Below are 19,324 nucleotides of genomic sequence, written 5' to 3'. Positions count from 1 at the left end.
AGGGGCAATATTTACTGTATCCTTTATCATTTAATAACATTTTTTAAATTTGCAATTATTCAATGTAGATATGATTCTAGAGGAAGGGGAGAAGGAATGGATTATTGAAGATAAAGGAAATTAATGAATATATAATAAATGTATCAATATCATTTATGTCATTCTCAGAATTTATTATATGTACACAGACACTCTTACGAGTAACACAGCTTAGTCTAATCTTAAATATTCAACTTTGTTTACCGACATACTTGCAAATTTGTTCGTAAGGAATTCTTTTGACGAGTTTCTTGTCTCCTTCGAGCTCTACATCGACACTAAATTCTTCGATGCGAACTTTCTGCACGATGGCTTTCTCTCCCTCGTATTTACCCCAGAGAATCAAAACTATGCGTCCTATTGTAGGAATCACTGTCTCCATGTGAGCCTGATCTAGTTTTACTATATGACCTTCGACTTCACTAGGGCTGGTAAGTTTAATTTTGCCAACAAAGCCTTGTTTGTCTATCAACTCTTGAATAATACCTTTGGCTTTGTAATACTTATCACCAAGGCTTTTTGTTGTCAGTTTCACAGCAAGACCTTCTCGGAGCCAACCCTTTGACTCTTTATCACGTTTCTCTTTCTTAATGTCGGAATGTTCACTTTTTAACCTTTTTGAAGAAGTATCACCACTGTCATGTCTGTCTCGCTTTCTGGTGCTTGTGTCAGATCGTCCAACAGAAAATTCACTGATTGTATCATCCTCAGGTTCTTTTTTGATAACCATTGTGTTATTTGATTCTTCTTCAATGCTTGAAGATGCCCGACTTTTTGCTTTAGTTAGATCTGTCTTCAGTCCGGTAATAGGTGTTACCTTAGGTTTAAGTTTCAGTTCTAATACAAGAGGCTTATCATCCTCTGGACGAACTAGTGGTACTTTGAATGCATCATTAGAATCTCCATCCTGACGACCTCGTTCTACCTGCTTCTCAATGAAATCCATCATTCGTTCCTCATCGTCCTTGTCCATTTTCTGTTTCTTAGCTTTTTTCTCTTGAGCAGCTAATGTCTCGGGATCTCGGTCAATGTATGTGACAAACCAACCTAATATAATAAAAGTATTAATAATATAATTTCCTTTTACATAGTTTATAAGACTTTCTTACCTTTCTCAGTCTCATCAACAACACATTTTCCAGTACGGCCTAGCCACTTGACAAAACCTGTCAAGCTTAGCCAGATAGTAGCATTCATATGTACATGACCTCTATCAGCAATGTAATCCTGATAAACTCTATTGGCTGGTACTCTTTTAGTACCAAATTGTCTCTTCAAAAGGTGTAAGTAACCCTGTGAAAATTCTCTTGAGAACTGGTCCATATATCGACTGGCATTATCAGCAAAGAGTAACAATTGACGATGATGTGATTCTGACATTGTGTGGCACTTAAATCCATTTTCATCCCGGCATTGTTTCTCACACATTTGACAGTACCATCGCAACTTCTGCAACCCCTTGGCTTTGATTTTGTTTGCGATATACTTTGGAGTACCCACTTCATGTTTTCCCATTTTAATAGTGACTAATACTTTCTTCTGCAATCATAAATCTGTATGCTATAAACAATTTATTAAATTAGTATAGAGAATACTATTGAATACTGAACTGAATTAACCAATTGTTGCTATTAAAACATCACATTTTCCAAATATAAGATTACGCGGCTGTAACAACAATTAATATACGTACGTATTTGGATTTTTATGTTGTTCGCTACGAGTAGAACAAGAAAATAATATTAAAATCTATTTAAATTAGATGACAATCAATTGCAATCAAAACAAGTCTGTCAGTTACTCCACGAAAAACAGTATTTATAAACTGCATATCTAGGATCATAGATGGCAGTTAAAGGATACGACGGGACTCTAACGACGTTGATTCCAGTTTACGACGCAGGTGGTCAATATGGCGCTGTGATCAATACAAGAAGCTCATTTGCCGGTCATATCCAGTCATATCCAATTCGCATTCAGCGAAAAGGTTATGTTTTAGTTGTAGGTGTAACTTTTGTATTGAATATTTAAAAAGTTATTAAGATTAAGGATAATCTAAGATGAGTAATTTCCATTCATCAATGCGATGCATTTCTCCAAATGCTAGGTAAAAAAAATAGTAACAAAAAGCTACATCAACACCAGACCACAGTATTTGTACACATTATACAAATTTGTTAATGCTATTCAGCAGAGATTGTAATACTTTTTTTTTTTAGAATATTAACTCCAAAGCCACAAGTACAACAAACACTGGACCTCAGACAAACACAAACCAAGGCAAAAAATAGTATCACATGGTTTTTTATCAATAGCACTTTACTTGCAATCATTATTTTTGATATGTGAGTACATATATATATAATTTTTATTTAATCATTGTCATTTTTTATCTCTGTGTTCATATATATCTACTCTCCATAGTCATAATGGTTCTTTTAGATTATACGGTGGTGTAGCATACAAGCCATTCAGTTGGATAGAATGGTGCTTGGCATCTATATTTGCCTTAAATGCATTATACCACTTAATTCGCTATTTCTTAGCAATATTAAGTCTGCAACCTGTAACCATAAGCCCAAGACAAAGGAGATTATTAGGCATCACAGATGACGATCCATTATTTAAGAATGAACCAGTTTCACCCCCAAAAGTATCAGAACCAAGTTCACCATTAAATTTTTCCTGTATGAACTTAAGCAGACCATCAAGCACGCTTGGTTCACCAAGTTTAAATGAAACAAGTATGTAATTTACTTCTCTTTACAAATACATTAATCACTATAATTATATTATTATCTAGAGATGAGATATAAAAGAGTTATGCTTATAAACTTCATATGCAATTAATCATGACATTACGTATATCAGTCTGGATAAAAGACAAATTAATTTTCTTTTTAAGAGGATTATCTATCGTCAAGTTCGTTTGGCAAATATGGCCACTCACCATCTCCACGCAAACTGACTCTGAGTCCAAATAGTTCACTGAATAAGTCTTTGAATGCATCAGCAAATGGAAGCCTGACAAGTGAAAATTTAATACAAGATGAAACGCAGCTGCAGAGCTATTTGAAGGAAATTGCTCGACAGGAAAGAAAATCAGCATGCTCAATGAGCATAGACCAGCCGTCAAATCTTTTAAGCTCCTTCTGGTCGCATCCTGCTGTTAGAAGTCCTAGTGAAGTCTCACCAATGCTCAGAAGATGTGCATACCAATTGGCACCTACAGTTGGTAAGCTTCAAGAGCCGATAAGTTTAACCACAACAATAGAATTGTATTGTGTGTTAATTGATTTCGTTTGATTCAGACAATTCTAAATCAGCGAGCCCCGGTGCTGAAGAAGGGAGCTCGCCACGTGGAGCATTCGGTGTACCAGATGTTTGGAAAAAGCGTCGCATCAGTCCAAATACAGTTAATGAATGGACAGCAAATCTTCGTATGGTAATTATCAAGTCAAGAATGAACTCTTAATTTTACGCAGCTGAGATATTCTGTATCGAATCATCAACGTTTATATCTGTTTCAGTGGATCAGTAAAACTGTAGTGGAACGCGTCGCAACGGAGATAGAAGCAGTATGCACCGCTCTAACCCGACATGGACTTAGTGATTCCCAACCTGGACAAGTAGGACTTGATAGACTCCGTAAACTTGCCCAATCCCCAGTTCTTGTTTCTGGCGTACCTACTCTTCCTACCTTGGTGCCTTTCCTGGAGCTGTCAAACAATCAAGATTACCTAGTCAAGAGAATCAAAGTATTAGCGAAGGGTGGTTCAATGAGTGAATTTAAATGGAACGGTGGTGGATCATACAATGGAAAGGAATGGGACAGCAGTTTACCAACAGACACTGCTGTAAGTATTATAAAAAACCAATACACTAATACAATTAATTATGTGTTACATTATAGTATTCGTTCCCTCAGATTGTAATGCATTTAGTATCTTCATACATGGATACCCAACTGGAAGCTCCACTAGACCAGCCGGATGCGCGACCTTTCACATCGAGATACATAGCTAAAGCTGGTACTGATCTGCCAAAACATAAAGGTCCAATAATCGTATGTCAATCTGTCAATCCACCTCATTATAGTTTGGCATTGACAGGAGATTCAACTAGCGATTCACAGCAGACAGAGGAAATACCAAGGGTAAGTCTTCTAACCAATATCTAGTTGTTCATTTTTGTCATTCATATATTTGGAAGATTTTTTACACCTTTTCAGGGCCGAAATAACATGTTTCACACGTTGTTGTTGTTCTTGTATATTGTTAAAACACGTGATCATGGAATGCTGGGACGTGTCAATTTGGGAATGTCTGGTGTCAACATTCTTTGGGTCATTGATGGATGAATAGGAAGTGTACAATAATCATTTTAAACTTGGTTTGTGTACTATCGCCAATGAACTTAATAGTAGTAGGACCATGCAGTGATTGTGTTCTACAACAATGAATTTATTGACAACATTCTTAATCATGACTTTATTCTCATGAACGATTGAGTACTACTGCAGAGAGGCTTGGATTATTTCACTTGTCAATTAAAATATTTTTGCTTAACACGCGACTAACCATTTTTCGCCTCACAATAATTTACGACAGACTAATGTCAACGTGTATGAATTTAAATTGCGAGATGAACTCTTTTTGAATTTTCAATCTTAATTTAATTTAATACTATACAGGCTGTTCTTTCTCCAGTTTTGCAGAAACGTCTTCTTAAATTTGAAATAACTGTTGCTCTCCACGGGTCTACTGAATGAAAAGACTGCGGGCAGCAGAGTATTCTTGATGATGGATAGTGTAAGTGGGTATCCTTGTACATTCCTTTATCCTGCAAAAATCCTGTTCATTGCAGATGATTCCCAAATCCAAATTCAACAAAGAGAAAGAGGAAAGTATCTTGCTAGTTTTATCTACATAGGAAGGAAGAAGGAATAGAAATCGGTATTATTCCTCAAAACCTATATACGTATTATCAAATCTGACAAGATAGAGTAGAAGCGTAGAGTGTAGAGGTAAGTATAATTTATAATAGGACAATTAAGGTGTTGTTTAGGTTTAACACCTAGCATTCTGGACGAAAATGCTATGTGCCGGAATTCAAAGTCAACATTAGTTCGCGGTGCGAGTACAAAGTAGCTGCGGCGCATGCGCAGCTCCGCCACTCCATGTCGCTCCGGCTTGTCGGAACGCGGTCAGCGCTCCAGCTCATTATCGCTCACAATCACTCACAATGCGACAGACTTTGGATCGATCACAGCATATTCAGCAGGTCTGACAAGGAAGGAGTCCCAAACTGTTGCTCTCCAATTTTGATGAGCCTGAAAAACTGAGCGATACGTATTGTTTTATCGGCGAAAAAATAGTTTTAAAGAAAGAACTAAAAAAAGGAGACACATGTCTTTGCGTTCATCAAAAAAACTTCGTTTGAGGAGTGAACCACTCCTATGCAGGTGCAACCAATTTCTCATTGAAACAGCATTATGTTGCTTGAATTTGTCTTTCCAATTATTACAAAAATTTCTGTGTCAATTAAAAAGCTTAATCGTTTGAATAACGTTCGGTTGTATATCTTACAAAAAAACCACCCCTTCATCTCCTGATCCCCTTCTAGCGGGATTCCTCGATACTCGCAAAAAGTTTTGCGAACTCTTGTATCCCAAGGGTGGTTCTGAAGGTCGCTGAAGTCGATTGTGGACTTAAAATTTTCACCGTCATTCCAATGACATTGAATTCGTTCATTGCATTCCATAGATCACAAGGAAATTGAATTAAAAGAGCACATGGAAGCTATTTTATTAAATGCAACGAACGAGTGTTCAATGGTATTGATATGACAATTGAGAAATCTAGATTTTGTGGTACCATACAAAAGATAGTGATGCACAAATAGTAGAAGATGACATTTCTAAATTACCTACTAATGAGTGCACATTGGAATATTTTAAATAAGAATTTCCTTCTGATTTATAGAAGTCTCTCTTCTATTTTTAGCAATTGAAATGTGGCAAACAAAATGTCGGGGAATGTTTATAGGATTTACTTGCATTTTCAGTGCTTTTGCAAAGACTTAAAGTTACTCACATTCAAGAATTATTGAAAATACAACACTCTCGCGTTCGACTATTCCTATCTGGTACTGCTCGAATTTTTGTATACGTCAACTGTTACGCAGTTTCTCGTTTTGTTTGCCCGATAACGTATAATCGTATAAACATATTCATACGCTTCCCGTAATTCTGTTCTCACGATGACTAATGAGATGCAAATATCGCATTTGTCAACGATAAGTTACATTTAATTAATTTCGTTCGCAAAAGTTACATATATCTATATAAACGTGATAGAATGCATTTAAGTTACCCCCTGAAATCAAAATTTCAAATTTGCATTTTTACAGTATCTGAGATTGTGAATTTCTAAATTTTAAGTCTAAAATCGGCTTCAGCGACCTCCACAACCACTCTATTTAGTTGATATATAAAAAGGGTTCTGTAATAATTGGAGAAGCAAATTCAAGCAGCATAATGCCGTTTTAACGAGAAATAGATTGCACCTGCATAGAAGTGGTTCACCCATTAAGCGATGTTTTTTTGATAAGCACAAAGACACGTGTCTCCTTCTTTCTTCAGTTCTTTTAAACGCAATTGGGTTCATTGAAATCCGATCGATAGTTTTTTTGTTATAAAAATTTTGCAACTTCGAACCCCTTTATCAGCATCAGCATTAACCTCTAATTAGTTTCTTTTAAATATCTCGACTGAAAATATGCGAAATTGCGAAAATTGCATTGCGAGTACCTAACTTTAGAAGTTAATTTTAATTAAAACAAGATTGTCCCTCCTTCAGAACCTTTAAGTCCGACAAGTAAACTAAACCAAAGCTATACCGAGTTGCATTAAACGTCGCAAGTACACTAGGCAGTATGAACGAATTCAGTTACCTATGACGTAAAATCACAATGCACAATCGAAACCAGTTCCAATGCAACCCTGACCGCACCACTGCGCCACTCAGCTTGAGCGTAAGTACTCACCGAGGCGCTCATGGCGCCACGAGCGACACGCACTGTGCCGTGTCTAGAGCAGCAATTAACCAAAGTACCGTCATCACACCTCAACTGTGCAGAGTGGGGAATTAAAGCGGTGCGTCCAAGTTCCACTGAACATTTTATTGCAGAGAAAGTAAAGAACCCACAATTCAATTATAACAGCTTCATTCATATATTCAGTGTAAAATTGTATTAACGCACTTGGAAGTAAACAAGTTTATTGTATTGACTTTAAAAAATATATATATAAAATGCTATGAAAGACAACTAGACAGTGTACAAGAAATCACACATTCCATACAGCAAATTTAAAAAATCAAAATTCACAATATTAACATTTATTTTATAAAGACGCAGCTATATTTACACGTCACACATATTGCTATAACACTTCAACAAGTCTCAATTAACGTATTGGCTGCTAATTAATCGTACTCAAATCGAATCTTGAATCTCAGTAAATTAACGGTTATAATTAGTCGTCTTTTTCTATATCGAATTTTAAATGTACATAGAACAAGGACGAATTGGTACACTTTGACAGATAGCCTGACTGACATTTATTCAAAATATTTTTAGTATTGTTTTTTAAACTTCTACTAAGCATAACTCTCTATGTAGCACAGTGGTCTTTTTCGATCGCTTTATTGAACATGAACAAATAAGGCCTTAAATTTTGCTCCAATGTGAAACTGAGGCCTCGAAGTCTTCTGCGCTTGGTAGGCGATGGCAGTAATATCTCTGCATATAACTTTCGTGCATCATTGACGAGGAGAGCCTCTTTCCTCGCGATAGCAATAATAAGCTAAATTCAGCAATCCGAGTTTAGCTTCCTGCTACATGCTACTGCTATCGAGCTGAAGTTCTTGTTGTATCTCACTTATACCGGTTGAGGTTCTTGCTTCAGCAGAGTAGTACTAGCTTCAGATTCCGGTTGCATGCCACTTGTGGTACTGAATTTAGGTTCCGGTTCCAACATACTAATACCAGGTTCGATCTCGGTCCACTGATAACACTTTTGCAAACTATTTGCATAACACTAGCATTAACTTGAAAATATCATTGTATACAATCCGTACTAGATTTTAAATCAGCTTCGATTTCACAGTCAAACTCAGTAGCGATTTGAGACTCTTCAGTGGCCATCTCGTTCTTTGACCTTAAGGGGACAGTACACCATGCAAGTTTTTAAAAAACAAATTTTTTATTTCTGGCTTTAATGATGTATTATTATCGTAAGAATGATGTCCAGGTGTTGATTTAGTGGAGCAAATTTTTTTTCGAAAGCTATGAGCCATTTTCCGAGAGTACCTCGAAGCGCTCCAACTGCGTATTTCGGCGCTTTTCGAGGGTGCGAGCGCACCAGGTATAAATGATCCTTTACCATTATATATTTATGGTAGGTAAATTTGGCAGATGGTAAGTGACCTATTTCGTGTTTTTAGTACTATTTAATACCAGTAGAGGTCACTTTAAGGACGCCACCCTCTGTAGAAAACCGTTACACGCCAGACAACAGTTGCAAAAAAAATTTAAACGCGTTTTTCTCGAAACCACGTTTTTAAAACGGTGGAAAATCCCACGGCCCAATTTTTAACCAATCTGCCTAAAACCGGTTTCATTATATTCTTAATATCATTATCTAGTCTTTCTCATAGGATTTTTTTGATATCTTTTCTCAAAAATTTTTTACGCTTGTTTAAAGACGATTTTTTTGGCCGAAAAAAAAATTTTGACTTTGAAAGCTTATAACTCGAAAAAAAATTAAAATTTCGAAAAACCCCTATGAGAAAGACTAGAAAAACTGATTTTAAACCAAATTACATAAATAGTTTTGTTCTAGGTCAAACGGCACTATTGGGAGATTTTCCACCGAGTTTTACCTATTTTTTAAAGCGCTTTGGGAAATCAGCTGTCACGCCGCCATTTTGTTTTCAAATGTCATAAAAAAAAGTATAAAATGTTATTCAAAACTTGTATAATAAAGAACTGAAAACAGATTTACTCTATGTTTATTCGTTTTCTCTAAAAAAATTCGTAAAAATAGGCTTAATTTTTATGCTTGCATGGTGTACTGTCCCCTTAAACTAAACAGAAGCAGTTCATACCAACATGCTTCCAGAACTGTGTCAAATATCTTACAACCGCCTGCACAAATTACTGACAATAAGATCAAAGCCTTAAGGCATTGGTTAACGGCGAATGGAACACACTATTTGTTTGGGTGAGTTATAATACGTATGAGGCTAAAATCGGGGAAACTTCGCAACAAAAAAATGTTCCACAGAAACCACTGTCAATTAATTTATTATACAAAATCGAAGCCTTCCGATAAAATGTCTTTCCCTGCGAAGTCGAATTTTTAATTATTTCTTAGAAAATATGTAAAAAATAACTGAACCTCGAAAATGACAGTCTACGTATCTGTCATGGAGACCCGACAAACCGTCGTTCCCTATTCAAAACATTTCGCACTGTTGCACAGAACTACCGATGAAAATAAAAAAGAGGGAAACGCAGATAAAGTTTTATATCCGCCAACTTTACACCAATTCACGGAGAATCGCTCTCATATAACCAATTACGAGATTTTTTAGTGCGAAGTTTCCGCGCTTCCGCCCTGGTCAGCGTGACAACTCACAGAATACATAAAATAATGTATACAGTACATTATACTCACAGTACCGAAGCCACGGGAAATTAATATTTCAAACTATTCTAATTAATTTGACGTTACAAAACGGAATGTTATATAGTCAGAGAAGGACTTTTCAGTATATTATTCTTAAAGAAACCGAATTAAACTACTCTAAAAGATAGTATATAATATTGACCATCTCACCTTCTCCCCTCTGCTACAAAGTAACCCCCTCACCCTAGAACTACACACCACTCCTACTTCTTCTTCTTCTTGATCCCTGCTGGCTTTATTCCCCTGTTAGTGGGCCAACTGCCAGTCATTCTTACTGAACTTTAAAGGGTCCAAGATGGTTCTAGGACCCTTAAGGTATAAACCCAAGTTACAATTACCCTTAGCTTGTAACGAGTTGAATAACGATTTCAAGTCCAGATATTTCAAATGTACAGATAAAGTCTTAAATTATATTTTAAGTTCCGTTGGCAGGGATAAACGGGAACAAAGAAAATCCAGCAGTTTCTGCCCTTTAATTTGACAAGTATGACAACAGAACTAACGTTACTTATCTTTACATACAATTTGCACGCTCGCATGATATTCGGACATGTTTTCTTAATCTAAAATGAAACAGCTTAGGTAGTCGTTTGTACTAACGTTTTATTCGACAAATAAAAATGATCCGTTACAAAGAATTGTAAACTGTATATTCTTATGGCGCTACGCTCAAAGCGCACCCGATTATTCGTACTTCGCAAATTAGAGAATGAGGTGCGCATGCGCACTACTGGTTCAAATGATTCAAATATGGTGGCACGAATATGGGAACATATTTCTTGGAGGGGGGAATCAACTTTGAGCGAAGCTTGTATGTATAATAGGTACACATTTTTATCGTGTTTACAAACGAGTGTCTCTGTGGTCTCTGTCTCTCATTTATTTTTTATTCGTGTCCCTCCCTTGTTTATGCTGTGCTATCTGTTAAATTTTTTTTTTATTACTCTCATCCTCGTGTATTCATCCCTCTCTTTATAATAGTTTCACGCATTCTCGCATTCTCACATTCACAATTAATACAAATTATTATATTAACGCAATTATCATCATTCATTGCCGGTTCTCATACGGAGTGCATATCCAGTGTACATAGCCAGCACTGAACACGCTCGTTAACACTGTTAATCATTATTTTATATTAATTTCAGTTTTGAAGACGTTTCCAATTTTACTAGGAATAAAACCAGAGTACATAAATTCAAACTAACAATGTTTATAACTAAGAAACAGAGTTCTGCCAATAACAATGTGTGTACCAATTAGTAAGTATCAATAAAAAAGAGAATACGAATGATGCTTGGGATTAAAAAGGAAAAAAAAACAAACAAATGCTTCGCATATCAAAACTACTATAAAACTTTTACTACTTGTATGATCTCTTGATACATAAGAAGGGAGGAACGAGATTAAATCGACAACAGAAAAAAAAGGATTAAGTAGAAAGAAAGTAAAAGACGTATGCAATAATAAGAGACTCGAGAGAATGGACGATAATAAATTGAAAAAAAAAAATATACAAGGATGCTGATTGGCTGTTGGTATAAACGAGAGGAAAGAGGATCGCGACGATGATCGTTCGTTCTTTCTCTTTTCTTTGTTCATATTTTACTTTCCATTGTTACATGGAAAATGTTATCTCTTTCTCTTTCCGTCTGTGACACTTCCGGTATATATCTCCTATCGTTCTGGCGTTCTTCATATGTTTCTCAAATTTTTCGCAAAAAAATTGAGGACGCTAATACAACGGGCGCTAGACTGATTTCTCTTTTTCTTTTATTGTAATTTCGTCTGCTTTAAAAACGTACACACGTTATCCTCTCACGGCTCGTAATAGCAGGCAAATGTGAAACATTGAAACTTGGCTCGACCGTTAGAAGCGACCTTTGACTTGCGACCGCGTTAAATCACCATGAATCCTCGTTTGTATATCCTCTTTTCTCTTCTTAATTATCCGTCGTTATCGTTATCATTAATAATCTTTATTCGTTATTCTGTACCTTCTTAATAATGACGCATGGCGTTCGCTACGAGTAAAGGGGTTTTTCTTCTTCATTTAATCATTAGTATATATTTATATATATAATATATACTGGGATGGATTATATAATAGTGCATATTTATTCTTATTATTAATAGTAATAATAATAATAATGCAAGTAGAGAAACAGTGTACATGGGGGCGGGAGGCTAGGGAGGGAATATGACGGGAAGGTATTTTTTCTTTATATGTACAATTCTGCCCCATGGGCATTTACTTCCCTGCGATTGGCCAATTTTTGTATCTATAATCTCGAGCCGTCTTATCCCCACCACTCTATGCGCAGACAGGTATGCGCGGTAGACTGATATTTGGCGTTAATAAAGAGACTGTTTATAGTATTGTGAGTCATTTGAAAATCGACAGCGTTAAGATAAGAGGCTCGAGAAGCGTAGAAACAAAAATAAAAATTGCTACGGAATTTTCGAAGGGAAGATGACGTATTCAACGCGGCTTTATGATTCGTGGGGGCGGTTTTCGTTCGGAACATTTTCCAAGGCATTGCCATGTCGCACTTTTCAAAATGATACTCAAAAAATATATTTGTCACTGGATTCTTCACGTTACTCGGGAACGCTTCTTGTGTCTTCTCAGTACATCCTGTATAGTAATAACTTTGAAGGAATGACTGGATCGATAGGACAATCAATCGAAGTTTGTATTTACAGTGTGACGCGAATGAAATCACGTATAAAATGCGTAAACGTAAGTGAAACGATATTTGATTCTAAAGGTGAGCTTGCGATTTGAAACATGGCGCTATCGTGGAAAGCCTCCCGTTAACATAAGTGCGTAGGTCAAAAAAGGTGATAAGAATGATACGTGGAAACTACCTCTAGACGGATCGAAAATAAAAAAAAAGGGCGTAGTCAAATAATAGCCCGAGCGATCCTAGAATAAGTATAAGCAATAATATTCTACAAACTGTTGGGGCTACTGAATGTTATCTGAAAAAATAATTTTTCCCGGTGAGCGGGATTCCCGCAGCGCAAAGTGTTCAAGCTACTCTTTCTCTTCGATACTTTGATCCAACCTCTCTCCGTAATCAGCATTTCCCTTACAATTTTTCCATTAAATCTTGACACTTCCTTACTTGCGAAAATCCTAACCGGAAGACGAAGATCTCGCACGCGTTGGCGTGCGCAAAATTGTTCCACCCTTGTGTAAACGGCTTGTTCTCCACGCGTAGCACAAAATTGCGCACGCCCATGTACAACCGTGCGGATCCCTCTTTTTGTGTTTTCTATTTTTTATCAGTAATCGTGTTTCTGTTTTCCCATGAAATATTCTTAGAAAAAAAAAAAAAAAAAAAAAAAAAAAAAAAAAAAAAAAAAAAAAAAAAAAAAAAAAAAAAAAAAAAAAACAGTCACAAACGCATCTTTGGCTCCCTCATGCTCTCGGTTACATCGCCGCCAATTTTTTTAGTAGTGGTCCGCGTTCTCGTGCACGCTAAAACGAAAAAAGGACAAGAATTACTTGAAGCTGTCACGTTTAAGAATAAAATAGAAAAATCGTACAAAATCAATTATTGCCCAGTCGTGATAATAATTATTTAAAAAAAAAAAAACAAGCGTTAGACAACAACAGAATCATCCTTCTCGTTTAATATTGCATTTGTTCCCGTGCGGTGGTTAGTAGAGTGTTTTTTCCCCAAGTAGAAAAGGACATAGGCTGCCATCTCTCGGATTATTTCGACGAAGGATTGAGCGCCTTTGTAGGATGATTAGTGATTCCTTGTTACATCGACAGTAGAACAACAAAATCACTAGTCTTCCATACAACGGGGCCCCAATTTTTTTTTCATCTCCCAATTCCATTGGGTGTTAATATAAATCCACCATCTTGCGATCCGTATCCGACTTCGGCTTCCTGGTCGCCCCGAGTTAACTCTGGTACTCGTTGCGTCACGAATTAGTAGTCCTCGTAACTCCGTCACCATATCTCGGAGTAGCGCCCTCAGTTAGGCCGGTTAATTGGAATTCTTGTTAGTCACCGCTGATCCGACGTTTTGATCAAAATGATCCAGGAAGATTTTCAGACAAAAAAGGATATTCTTACGCCTTCACAATAATGGAAATGATTATATCATATTAGAATAATTGAATATATATATATATATATATATACACACACACATATATACATGTTCAACCATAACCTGTTTTAAGATGAAGGTGGGCCTAATGGGTTCACCATGTATTTATGTACTGTCCATTAGTATGAAAGCATAACGGGACTAAGTATGAATTAAAAAAGCTGATAACACTATCATATCAATTATATACAATTAAAATGGTTACAATTAAAAGTATTCTGATTTCATTTTGTCATCGATAATCCCATATCCATACAGAGTATTATTTTGCAAAACGCAAAAAAATATTTACTATACCGATTTTTGCTCACCTTTGCTGCAACAGGTACTGCGCCATCTGTATCTGATTAGGCAGTCCACTGATAGTAATGATGCGATCATTGCTTCCTGGCAGGGGTTCGTCTATGGTAATGCCCGCACCACTGTCAGATCTGATCTTTCTGATCCTGGCGCCACCTTTGCCAATAATAGCTCCCGCGAGCTGTGGACAGAAGGAAAGAAACGTTATTTTCCATGCTGCTCTTGCTATCTGAGATTTGCTATCTGAGATTAAGCAAAGTCACTTTTGTCGGTGGTAACTGATATTTATAACTCGTGCCATGAGTCAGGACGAAGGTGACAGGTCAAGGAGAGTCTATTAGGAAATATTAATTTTCGTTCACGTGACTACTCACATCTTTGGGAATGGTGACTTGAGTACTGGTCTTGCCACCGCCCATGCTTCCTTGATTACCCTGGTTACTTCCAAGGGGTGGTCCACTCATCCCGGAATTACCACCGCCTCCGAGACCATTGGGTGCACCACCTTGCATCCCCCATCCATTGTCTGCAATAGTACGTAAAATACAAATAAATAGACGCTCTAAGCAACAATGTATTTAATTTACAAGTAAATTTCCATAACGATAAAAATCCGAGGGGTTAGGAAACGAAACGAAGAAAAAAAAAACAATTCTCAACTATTTCTTGTACAAGAAAAAAAAAAATCCAAATTGATTTATACCACTCACTATTGTAATTTCCGCCGCCATAAGGTGGCGGTCCACCTCTATTTCCAGCATATCCGCCACCCCTGCCACCATCGTACCCGCCGCCACCAGCGCCTCCACGCGAGTTTCCCCCGTAACCACGATCAGGAGGCCCTGACATGCCACCTCCGCCACCACCGCGAGGTCCACCCCTGGGAGATGGTGCAGCAAATCCACGATTCATATCAGGAGGTCCTCCGCCACGAGCGTCGCGACGCGGTGGCATACCACCGACACCGCCGCCACCACCGCCGCCACCGCCGCCACCTCCACCACCGCCGCCGCCTCCACCGCGACCTCCCGAACCGCCGAAGCCAGGCTTACCCTGACCTTCTCCACCCCCGTAGCCGCCATACTCGTCGGCGTAGAAGTCGTCATAATTGTGTGGATCATAAGGGTTGTTCACACCCTTCAGAGGCGACTGTAACGAGTTATGCCAATTTATTTATCATTTTCCAAACTCTTTTTTTATTCTTTTTATTCTTTTAACTCAATCACTCTCCTCGACCAATAGTAACTATACTCACAGTTTTAATAGTTGCTACCAGCTCGCGAATACTCTCCACGCAAGTAGCAGGCTTGCCACAGATGCTAACCAAACGGTCCGTGCTGTGTGGACAACAATTGGAATATATCTTAATCCTGGCTCCAGTTTTCTGCAAGCAAAAATACAAGATGCATTAATGAAAGCGAATTGTAAACAAATACTGGCTTCCTCTCTCACTTCAGCAACAGGACGACGTACCGTTCTTTTCAACTGGAACAATATACTTTTTAGCGAGCCTTAACCAATTACAGCTAACCTTTGAAAGTTCATCAAAAATGACGTTTATCAATCGACTGAATTCAATGTTCACGATAAGCTTGCGGCGTCAGCTTGCTCGCGTCTATTTGACACAAGACTGGTGCTGCTCTCTGCACGAAAACCGCAGAGGCGCCGCGGCAATTTTAGAGCGAATATTGCGACATCGCGTGTCCTACGGCAATTATCGCTACCTTGAAAACCACCCACTTCCATTCCGACCGTCTAACTAAAAGGGGCTCTTTTTCTCCACCAAGTAGTCCACCACCCACCACGAGTATACAGTAATTCTTGGAACTAAAGTATGAATAATTCCTCGAACCAGAGAATCGTTACCCAGAAGCAACGAGTATTGACGAAATAATAAGTATGTACAGTGGGGAGAAAAAATGATTTTCCAAAATACTGTGCTCAATTATTGCCAGTACACCATACGCAGGAAGGCTATTATGGCTCGCTAATGTACAGTCCATCAATCAGTAAAATGTCATTTTTTTTAGATTAAAAAAAAAGTACTACCCTTAGATAATGCTAAGTGAAAGTTTATAAAGTCACTGAAATACATGTTAAAGTAGACAAATACAATATATTTTAGCGCAAAGTTATGCGCTATGTAAATTACGTAATAAAAATTGTATACAAAGTCACGTGTAACGCTATAAATACTTTATTGTTTTACATCTGTCCAAAAAAAAAAAGTTACTCACGAACGGACTATAATTATCATCTGTCCAGTAAAAAATAAGTGACTATCGGACACAGTGAAGTCAATGATACTACTCAATGATGACGTAACTCCCAGAAATACTAATACTAACTATGATAGTAATAATATAAATATATACACGCACAACATTGGATACATAAATAAAAAATATTACGAGAAATAAAAAAAAAATTAATCGTCACACATTATTATCTAGATGTTATCAATAATTTTTTTAAATCGTCATTCCTCACACATGTCCAAGTCATCATTAAGCGTCGTAACGAATGACTTGCATATTTGGAGGTTAGGTTAGATTAGGTTGATTTCTCACATAGTTAACATCACACGATTCTTGCTGACCCTATCGTGACTGTTGTATTTTAATGGCTGTAACTATCGGCAACAAAAAGTGAAGATGATTGGCCGAAAGTAACTGAATAAAAATACGAGTATGCCTTGAAGTATGTCAAATACTACATGCTAAAACATCGATATACATTTCGTGACGCTTAGTTGACGTCACAGTATCGACGATTCAACATAAAACACCAGGAATAACTTATAATCGAGATGGACGCGTAGCAATCGATTTTATAAATTTGAATCGATCTGGAAGCAAAATCGATACCCATGACGTTCATAAAAGTGTCTTCCATTCTGTGTAAATTAGCGACCCTCATTATGAATTTCCATTGAAGTCAAAGTGGTCAGTCGTTACAGACAAAGCAAAACGTCCACACCTCACTGAGGAAGCATTAGCTGACGAGAAAGGAACGAGTGAAGTACGGTAGGACGAAGTTCGTGCAATTAGTAGAACTATCGAAGGATAAAATAAAAAGAAAAAAATTTCCAAAGGAATTTTCAAAAGCAACAGCAATAGATTGCGCCGAACAGGTCATAGGTCAGTAAATCCTGGCAATTTTATCATAATTGTGAAATCCGAATATTGATATAATTTTCTGTATCGTTTTTTTTTTATTTATTTTTTTTTTAAGTGTAAAATAAAATGGCTCAGATCTTCACGCACGACGAGGTCACGAGGCACAACAAGGAAAAGGATCTGTGGATGATCATCCACGAAGGCGTCTACGATCTGACCAAGTTCCTAAAGGAGCATCCAGGTGGCGAGGAAGTCCTGATAAATCTAGCCGGCAAGGATGGGACTACGTGCTTCGACGAAATCGGCCACACGACAGAGGCGGTGCAGTTACGTGAAACATTGAAAATAGGCAAGGTCACCGGGGGTTCCGGAGGTGAAGCACCCAGTGGAGGAGGACCTTTGAGTCGCGATGACCTGATGAAGGAGCTCGACGATGACTGGGAATACGAGGAGAAAAAGGCTGAGTCATCGCCGTGGATTCCAGTATTCGTTGGTATCGGCGTTTTGGTTTATGCCGTTATTTTCTACACTTTCTGGCGCTGACCCAATTCCGGATGACCGACGTAATAATTGTAATAACGATATTAATAAAGAAAAAAAGAAGAAAAGATCTGACCAGGCAAAAGACAAACACGTAAGTAACGCATTTAAATGCAAGAGTCAAAGGTACAGTGAGCAGTTAACGAAGTACGTGAGACCGGACCCCGTCCGGTTCTCCTTGAAACAGCTTGTACAATAATAACGATATAGGTTAAGCTCCATAAGTGTAGAAAACTGCAGGTACGTGCTGGTTCGAATACATCTTTGCCTTGTTCCCACGAAAATCTCGTTTCGTACCGCATCACTACTTGTTCGCGTGTAAACTGAATGTCAAGTTTGAAAAAAAAAAAAATTCAAAATTATCGAATTGTTAGCTTTTTTTTGGTTGAGGATAAACAAATGAAAAAAAGGTGAATAATCTTTTCAAAGAAAATTTAAGAGAAATTAAGTCAACATTAAGAAAAGTCGCCGCGACGCAATGAATGGTAGATTAGTGTTGACGTTCTTCATCGCCACCATTGATTACATGTTGATTTGTCTAGCTACAAGTCTAACCAGTCGAGGATATTACGCAACGAAATGTATTATCAGTCCCGGGAGATTAGCACGATTCTTTGAAGATGCCCCAAAATTCCTTCAACCTTCATTACGAAGCAGCTCCCCTTCGGGAAGAAAGAAAAAACCTATGTCAATCTCAAGAATTCAATACAAAAGAGACGAGGATCGGTAACGTTTATAAAAGAGATATAACGATCTTTCCTTTCTTTCCTTATCGCTACCACGTCCAATAAGGAGATGTATCAGAAATACAACGGTAATTTTTAATGTGAGAATAACCGTCACCGATAACCTAGCTCATAGCAAACAATCGGAGCAGCGCGCTCTGTAGTATCTTTCCTGAAACTAACTCGTCGCCACCTTAGACCATAGACTATTGGACCGCGCATTCCTTATCTTTCCCGTGTTGCCGACTTATGGAAAAGGGATAGACAGTGCTTCGCGATGTGTACAAGGAAACCTCCATTCAGCGTTGCTACATTTGACCTATACCCTGTTCGAACTAAATTCGGCGCAATTTATCTACTGAAAATAACCCTTCCAACACGAGTTTTATGATTTAATTTTGAATATGATATTCTTTTCGAAATTCCACACAACACGTCAAACCACAATCAATTGCTCCGATCCAAGATCGGTAACCGACCTTCCGACTCTATAACCTAGCTTTAAGCGTTAGCACAAACGAAGTATAGATTACTATATATACATCACTGATCTGCTATCCTTGTCCCTCGACTCGGCAACAGCCCCCATCCTAAATGCGCAGTCCAGTAGTACATGGTCTAAGGCCGCCACAAATCGGCACGTCTGTACAGTCGGTAAGGAGAGTGGGGATAAGAGTTATGAGGAGGAACTAGTGTTCGCAAGGGCACATAGTG

At 37.7% G+C, this 19,324-nt stretch overlaps 5 protein-coding genes and 1 long non-coding RNA gene across 25 annotated transcripts in view; 3 read left to right on the top strand and 3 right to left on the bottom strand.

Moving 5' to 3' along the window:
* Window positions 1-139: 139 nt before the first annotated feature.
* Window positions 140-1,869, bottom strand: LOC107264456 (DNA/RNA-binding protein KIN17). 3 transcript variants are annotated; one of them, XM_015732704.2, is made up of 3 exons: window positions 1,733-1,869; window positions 1,149-1,599; window positions 140-1,086 (listed from the first exon to the last, which is right to left on the bottom strand). In XM_015732704.2, exons 2-3 carry the CDS (start codon window positions 1,552-1,554, stop codon window positions 230-232), a joined length of 1,263 nt encoding a protein of 420 aa, XP_015588190.1. In that variant the 5' UTR covers window positions 1,555-1,599; window positions 1,733-1,869; the 3' UTR covers window positions 140-229. The 3 variants fall into 3 exon arrangements, with proteins under 3 accessions (XP_015588190.1, XP_015588191.1, XP_015588192.1); XM_015732705.2 differs by having other exon boundaries at window positions 1,149-1,578; window positions 1,733-1,868; XM_015732706.2 differs by having other exon boundaries at window positions 1,149-1,578; window positions 1,650-1,845.
* A 98-nt stretch (window positions 1,870-1,967) lies between these two features.
* On the top strand, window positions 1,968-5,608 carry LOC107264453 (transmembrane protein 209). 3 transcript variants are annotated; one of them, XM_025081744.1, is made up of 9 exons: window positions 1,968-2,146; window positions 2,259-2,384; window positions 2,464-2,783; window positions 2,945-3,274; window positions 3,351-3,484; window positions 3,570-3,896; window positions 3,968-4,195; window positions 4,271-4,431; window positions 4,749-5,608. In XM_025081744.1, exons 1-8 carry the CDS (start codon window positions 2,100-2,102, stop codon window positions 4,397-4,399), a joined length of 1,641 nt encoding a protein of 546 aa, XP_024937512.1. In that variant the 5' UTR covers window positions 1,968-2,099; the 3' UTR covers window positions 4,400-4,431; window positions 4,749-5,608. The 3 variants fall into 3 exon arrangements, with proteins under 3 accessions (XP_024937512.1, XP_015588188.1, XP_015588187.1); XM_015732702.2 differs by lacking the exon at window positions 4,749-5,608 and having other exon boundaries at window positions 2,482-2,783; window positions 4,271-4,607; XM_015732701.2 differs by lacking the exon at window positions 4,749-5,608 and having other exon boundaries at window positions 4,271-4,607.
* Window positions 4,515-6,987, bottom strand: LOC112493885. Of its 2 annotated transcripts, none has more exons than XR_003058822.1 (2): window positions 6,851-6,987; window positions 4,515-5,379 (listed from the first exon to the last, which is right to left on the bottom strand). It is a non-coding gene; the product is annotated as an uncharacterized LOC112493885 (long non-coding RNA). The 2 variants fall into 2 exon arrangements; XR_003058823.1 differs by having other exon boundaries at window positions 4,515-5,371.
* Window positions 6,988-10,376: 3,389 nt separating this feature from the next.
* Window positions 10,377-19,324, bottom strand: part of LOC107264454 (heterogeneous nuclear ribonucleoprotein K) — a 64,170-nt gene continuing 55,222 nt past the window's right edge. For 11 of the 15 annotated variants that reach the window (XR_001536961.2, XR_003058817.1, XR_003058820.1 and 8 more), the window contains 6 exons: window positions 15,482-15,610; window positions 14,937-15,375; window positions 14,601-14,752; window positions 14,238-14,407; window positions 13,195-13,280; window positions 10,377-13,139 (listed from right to left, as the gene is read on the bottom strand). Coding sequence is in view for 1 of the 15 variants with exons in the window: in XM_025081745.1 (XP_024937513.1) it covers window positions 13,253-13,280; window positions 14,238-14,407; window positions 14,601-14,752; window positions 14,937-15,375; window positions 15,482-15,610 (918 nt within the window). In the remaining 14 variants the exon portion in view is untranslated. Of the gene's footprint in view, window positions 13,143-13,174; window positions 13,281-14,237; window positions 14,408-14,600; window positions 14,753-14,936; window positions 15,376-15,481; window positions 15,611-19,324 lie in introns of those variants that run through there. The other 4 variants (XR_003058812.1, XR_003058814.1, XR_003058813.1 and 1 more) reach the window with 4 other exon arrangements.
* LOC107264461 (cytochrome b5-like) lies at window positions 17,135-17,953 on the top strand. Its single transcript, XM_015732713.2, has 2 exons — window positions 17,135-17,366; window positions 17,461-17,953. The coding sequence occupies exon 2, from the start codon at window positions 17,472-17,474 to the stop codon at window positions 17,886-17,888; it is 417 nt and encodes a 138-aa protein (XP_015588199.1). The 5' UTR covers window positions 17,135-17,366; window positions 17,461-17,471; the 3' UTR covers window positions 17,889-17,953.
* The window catches only part of LOC107264462 (cytochrome b5-like), a 6,530-nt gene continuing 5,051 nt past the window's right edge, over window positions 17,846-19,324 (top strand). Inside the window, exon 1 of the mRNA XM_015732717.2 lies at window positions 17,846-17,979. The gene's annotated coding sequence lies outside the window, so the exon portion shown is untranslated. The remainder of the gene's footprint in view (window positions 17,980-19,324) is intronic.

This window comes from Cephus cinctus, unplaced genomic scaffold, assembly GCF_000341935.2.
Source record: "Cephus cinctus unplaced genomic scaffold, Ccin1 Ccin1_scaffold0171, whole genome shotgun sequence".
Classification (NCBI taxonomy): Eukaryota; Metazoa; Arthropoda; class Insecta; order Hymenoptera; family Cephidae; genus Cephus; species Cephus cinctus.
Note: the sequence above shows the minus strand (reverse complement) of the source record. Positions and strands in the feature narration are given on the sequence as shown.